The 6114-nt window shown below is 41.1% G+C and overlaps 1 protein-coding gene across 1 annotated transcript; it reads right to left on the bottom strand.

The window, feature by feature from the left end:
* Positions 1-407: 407 nt before the first annotated feature.
* dmrt2a (doublesex and mab-3 related transcription factor 2a) lies at positions 408-5457 on the bottom strand. The gene is made up of 4 exons (XM_039802170.1): positions 5202-5457; positions 3983-4400; positions 2171-2273; positions 408-1739 (listed from the first exon to the last, which is right to left on the bottom strand). Exons 2-4 carry the CDS (start codon positions 4352-4354, stop codon positions 649-651), a joined length of 1566 nt encoding a protein of 521 aa, XP_039658104.1. The 5' UTR covers positions 4355-4400; positions 5202-5457; the 3' UTR covers positions 408-648.
* Between the last annotated feature and the right edge of the window lie 657 nt (positions 5458-6114).

The following is a 6114-nucleotide window of genomic DNA, read 5'->3' as shown; positions in this document are numbered from 1 at the left end:
ACTGAATATTTGCACTTATTTTGTAAATCTTACCATCAACAAAATGTGTCAAAAAGATTTCAAAATAAGATATAAAAGGTTGATTTAAAAAAAAAAAAGAGAGAGAAATGGTAAAAGAAAATTGTCCTCAGACTGTTTGTGGCATACTTACTTTGACTCACATACAAATATAAAAAAAAAACAATAAACTGTTTTCTATCTGCTGGTAATAGTATGTGTACAATATGTTGTTTTTTATGAGTGATATATCTCGTGTTTGGTGTGAACTGTTGTGAATGTAAAAAACCACAGTGATTTACTAGTGTGTGCAGACTAACTTCTGACCTAAACAAAAACCTGTTCACAGTTAAACATGTCATAACTTGAGCATAAAATGAAATACAAGAGTTTTTATGGAAAGAGTTCAGTCGTTTAAAGTTTATTGACATGAGGAAAACATTGGGATGTTTAAATACTCTACACAATAAAGTTATTAAAACATGCACATGGAAAATATATACAGTACATAAATATTACATTGGGAAATATATATATATTTTCTAGCTTGTCTAATTAGACTTAGTTTGACCCCAAAACCAAAACTCTGAGATGTCCTCTAACTGAGATAAACCTGAAGTTTATAGTGCAAGAAAAGACACTTAATGGAAATTAATGGAATGCTCGACTCATGGCAGGTGTGGGTCTCTTCAGTATGGCCTCCACAGAGAAGGACAGAGACTCACTGGATGCCATCTTGGTCCCCACAGGTTTGGACAGAAAGTCTTTGGCGTACCTGTCACTGATTTTGGCGGCCTGAATGTCCTTGGCGGAGCCCTCCCTGAACTTTCGGGCGGCCTCCTCTAAGAGCTCTTTGCAGTATGGAGCCCTGAGCTCCAGCCCGGCCCCGCCACTGGTTTTCTCACTCAGCGAGTGCTGGATGAGGGATTGAAAGGAGTTGAGTTTCATGGAAAGCTTAGCGCTGTCCTTGCTCAGCTTGTTCAGGACTTGGCTGGAGTTTTGGGAATGAGAGTTGTTGGGGAAGGATTGTCCAAAGCTCCTCTTGAGTGGAGAGAAGGCTGAGCACTCCCTCTGGCCCCCCTGGGTGACACCGTGAAGTTTGGGATCAGCCCGTAGACGGTCTGATGAGTCCTGCAGCGCAGCTGCTCGGGATCCTTCCAGTTTAGCAGCGAGGGCGGCCTCCTGCTCCGGCGGCTGGCTTTCAGCAGGCATCGCCTTGGGCTCCCACACAGCACCTGGCTTCATGTTCTGCACCGCCGTGGCATTGAACAGGCACTGCTGGTAGAGCAGGGCGTCGCCCAGGTTGGCTGCACCGCGGGGCCACATCATGAAGCCGCCTCGTGACGGCTGCAGCGGGTAGTGGCGGTACGTGGTCGCCACGCTGACGTTGGAGGAGATGAGCTCGACGTTGGCTGAGCTGGCGGGGTACTGCATGGACAGATCCAGGCAGTTAGGGCCAAGGAAGTTGCACAGCTCTTTGGGCTGGGGCTCAACCTGAGCTGCTGGCGAGTAGGCCGTCTTGTAGTTGTACTCTGCAGCGTGGTGAGCCATGCTGTTAGGGAAGATGAGCGAGGTCGCCTGGCTGTTCTCCAGCAGCTCTCGTTCTTTGTACTCCCGCTCCAGCATGATGGTTTCCAGCTCCTTGTCGGCGAAGGCCCTTCTCTTTCTCATGCGATCGCTCAGCGGCGGGGGGAGAGACGGGTTGGCCGCCAGGAATGGATCAGACTGCACCGGACGGTATCCTGTCATCAAAAGAACTCCCATTTAATTCAATGTGTTTTGGATAAAAGCTGAAGTCAAGCATGCATTCAGAAATGTTCACAATGATAAACATGCAAAATAAAAAAAAAAAATTCTCACTCTGGATTAAAGAAAACATAAATCATATTTGTTATGTTGTGAGTGGTGACAGTACAGCAGATGATAATAAGAGAACTTATTGCATGCCAAACAAGTTCATTAAGTAACTGCTTAAAGAAGTTAACGAGTCCTTAGCACCGTTTTGGTGTTGTTAGTGGAAAAGATAGAAATCCAAGACAGGAGAAACTGAGGTTTTATCAAAGTTAAACAGGGACACAGGATGACGAGCCAAGAGAAACTGAAAAAGATCAGAAACATCTGACGCAAACAAAATAAAACACGTTTCTGTTTGTCAGATATGTTGCCTTGTTACCTTCGAGGATGCTTTTGGCGAGCATGGTGGACGGTCGAATGTGTCGCTGATATATCGTCCTCCTCTCTGCTGGGATTTGCTTCCCAGATATTCCTTTCTTATCCTGATAAATAGAGAAAACAAGTGCTGTCAGGATGTTTTTCTTGATCCTTTAAAAATGCCTGATTTGTCACAGCTATAAAGTCCAAGTCCAGTGTTTGGATAATATAATCCAACATCTTAATAATAATATACTTAAAATAGGAATCATGATACTATTTTCTGTTACTGTCTTTCAGTTAAAGCAGAATCACTACAGTGTGTTTAGCATTTAAACATTAGAGGCAGGCCTATCAATTAGCCCACCTTCAATAAATCATATGTTTAATACATAATTTTTTTTGGCATGTTAAAGATAAAGAAATGAGAGAAATTAATGATTAACAGTTTTACAACTAAACCTGATTGCATAACTTTAAACTGCAATATTTCCACAAGACTGTGTAATAAACGTTTCACACACACACACACACACACACACACACTCAAACTGAAAAAACTTCCATCTGGTATCATCTTCAAAATACCACAGCTGACGTGGTTCATTAGGCTATTTCACCGCAGACATTCTCAAATATTTGAATGTCACCGCAGTCAAAACACACACACGTGCACACACACACACACACACACACACACACATATACACACAGACACACAGTTGTGTTGAGGAAAGGAGATTTGTGTTTGTTTAGTAAAAATGGAAACATAATTGGAGGTTCTTTTTACATTCTATAATTAAACCATGTAATTAGGCCTTGATTTATATTAAATAATGATTGTTTATTTACTGGGATAACATTAAGAACTTTTCAGGGATCATGCAATGCCACTTTGAGAACAAATGATTGACATTCATGTTTATTCATAGTCAAAAAAAGAGATATACTATTCACATTAAATACCTCAATTACCTGCCAAACAGTCAACCTTAATCTGATCCACTACATCCAAACTTAAACTAAACCTGATTCCATATTTGGAAAAAAAAATGTAGGCTATGTTTCAAGTTGCTAATGCTTTATTTTAAAAAATTAACATAGTGACTTTTAGGCTACCGCAAGAGAAGAAAAGCATGTAAGGCATGTAATTCTGTCGCATTATAGAAAACAAATGTCATTTATATAACACTAAACAACTGTATTTCTGTTGATATATCAAAAACTTCTCAGGCCTATATGGTCACATATGAAACTTATTTTAATCAAATGACAAAATTCAATGTACAATTTATTGTTTTGCCATTTGATTGTGATGTGTGTTTTACTTCTTACTAATTGAATGTAGTTTTAAAGATATCTTTACATTTTTAACATGGATTTTTCTCTCTAGCCGAACAGCTGATAGGGATTTTGAAGCAATGTGTGCGGGTGGCAGTAACCGAGCCATTGCTTCTGACATGTCAAGCGAGATCAACCTGTCCTGGAGATCCTTACACCAAAAACGTTGCTTTCAAGGCCAGCGAGAAGGAGGGGTCTGAGGCGATACATTTGGAGGCTTCCTATAATGCAAACCCAAATTTGAGTACACTTGATTGGATTTGATGTTTTGTTTAATTGGTAATTCTGTGTGTTTTTTAGCGTAATCACTACTCACAGGAAAGCAGTGTCCTATTGACTGGGGTGAAATAACTTTTACTGCGGGGTCCAATTTGTTAGCTTTTGCTAAATTCAAGCACTTGAGTGCATCAAAACTTTCAAGGTTTCATGGTTCCGGTCTTTAACGTTGATGACATAGGCACACACCACACACACACACACACACACCGCCTACCTCAGTGGCTTGTTGCCTCCTTAGGGCCACCTGCGCAGCCATCACCCGCTGTCTCTCCACCACCAGCAGGCAGTTGGCGCACTGGCAGTCCCTCCAGCGGCAGAAGCGCTTGTGTCCCTTCAGGCAGGACACCACGCCGTGGTTACGGCAGCGAGCGCACTTCGGCGTCCGGCTCAGCTTCCTCTGCTCGCCCGGACACATGGGGCCGCTGGGGCCCTGCTTGTCGTCGCCCTTGCCGCCGTCTCCGTCTCCGTCTCCGTCGTCCTCGAGCGGGGCAGAGCCGGGGCGGCTGCACGAGTCTGCCAGGTCGTCGCTCTCCGTCTCCAGGCTCTCCACGTCGATTTCAAACTCGCAACCGGCGTTGTCTGACATATCTGCCCGAGTCCTCCGCCAGGCTGTCCGTACACCCAGTGTATGTCTGTTGACAAATATGAAATATTATTGTTATTAATATTATCCTATTATTATTAGCCTATTATTATTAGCCTATTATTATTAGCCTATTATTATTATTATGGAGGTTTATATGGCATTTAAATAAAAAAACAATCACTCTCACACTTACTTCTTTTAATTTAAAATTAACTTCTAAGGCTTTAGCAGTAGATTAGGCTATTTATTTTGTTTTAGCTCTAAATGTCTTGACACAACAGAGAAAAATCCATGCACAAGGAAAATGAAAAAAAAAGATTTGATAAACGCATAGTTTTTAACTAGGTAATCTGCAAATACATATTAGGAAAAGTATTCCTTAAAACCTAGAGAGAGCAGAAACCCGTCTGTCAACACAAACTAAATCTAAACTTTTGAAAGAGACCTCTATAGCAATATGATTGCTGACATTTATTTAAGATTAGCCTATTGAAGATATAAAACTAGAAAGAAACGTATAAGCTATTTAATTGTGTAGCCTACACATTTTAGGAAGCAAAGGGTGTAAGCACATAAAAAATCTATTATTGGAAGCCTAAAATAAATCACCTCAAAAGACCATTATGATTTATCACATCAGCCCAATAATAGTCTAACCACACTTCGGCCATCGCTTCTCTCTGTGCCCCAAAATGTAGCTTATAGTCGGGCTACAGTGTTTGGCATTTCATTGGTTATTTCATGCGTGCATTTGATCAAACCTTTGAGTTGTATTATTCAATCCCAAGACGTCACAAAATTCTCTGTAAATAAACATATAAAAACATGAGAAAAGAGTCCAGTTTACCTCCAGAAGTTGATTCAGCGGTCGGGTCCAGGGGTTTTAACAGCAGTGTGGGACGTCGTTAAGCACCAGGATAAATCTCACACACACACACACACACACACAAAGAAACACACAGTCCAGGCTCCAGAACAGGCTTGTAATTAGCTGTTAATTGAGTGGATAAATGAGCGTCACACTCCGAACAGATCCAAGTTTCCTCTGAGGCACACACTCTCAGCGCCACTCCTATGAACCGCTTCAGTCTGCGTTCTCTGTCCTCTGATTGGCTGCGTCCAAACACGCGCTGACCAATAGGATTACGAGCGGTTATTCGGGCAGGGGCCGGGGAAAGTTCTCTTAGTACCGGTTAACAGTAGGCTAATTTGATTGCTTTTCCTTGACAACGTGTTGACTTTTCAGTAATGCAGTTCAGTAAAAATAAAAATAAAAAAAAAACAGAACAATAGGCTGTTTTTGTAAACCAGAGCTAATTATTAGCTTCTTTAACTGACAGTCCCCTGCATTCACACAATAGTTGCTTGTCTTTTTTATGGATAAAAATGGCATAATGAATGTTTAGCTTTTTAGTTTACCACTGGAGAGGACACTGAGTTTTCCTAACTTATTACTTTTTTGAGCACTAAGTAGCCTATAGGCTCTGCTTGATTCTGATTTGCTACTGAACAACCAGTCTATCAGCTATATATGATTGATTAACAATAGAGCCTTTAGGCAAAGATATGTTACCTAAAAGAAACAGCCTGATAATGTGAAGCCTACTCGTGAAACATTTTATATTTTTAGGCTATTGTACAGTGACCCTGGAATTCATTTTAAAAATCCCGTCTACAAAGGCTCCAATAGCAGATAAAAAAAACTGCAATCGGTTGGAACAAGCAATTTAACATCAGATGCAGTGCAAATCCTTTGACAA

The sequence above is a fragment of the Perca fluviatilis genome, chromosome 6, assembly GCF_010015445.1.
Source record: "Perca fluviatilis chromosome 6, GENO_Pfluv_1.0, whole genome shotgun sequence".
NCBI classification, from domain to species: Eukaryota; Metazoa; Chordata; class Actinopteri; order Perciformes; family Percidae; genus Perca; species Perca fluviatilis.
This window is presented reverse-complemented; position numbering and strand designations above follow the sequence as displayed.

Bases quoted from the DNA above. Each gene is read 5' to 3' on its own strand.
- dmrt2a (XM_039802170.1), bottom strand. From the start codon at position 4,354: ATGTCAGACAACGCCGGTTGCGAGTTTGAAATCGACGTGGAGAGCCTG. The intron at 2,274-3,982 runs GTAGGCGGTGTG...TCTATTTATCAG, and splicing joins GGAGGCAACAAGCCACTGAG to GATAAGAAAGGAATATCTGG. The intron at 1,740-2,170 runs GTAACAAGGCAA...TTTTGATGACAG, and splicing joins CGCCAAAAGCATCCTCGAAG to GATACCGTCCGGTGCAGTCT.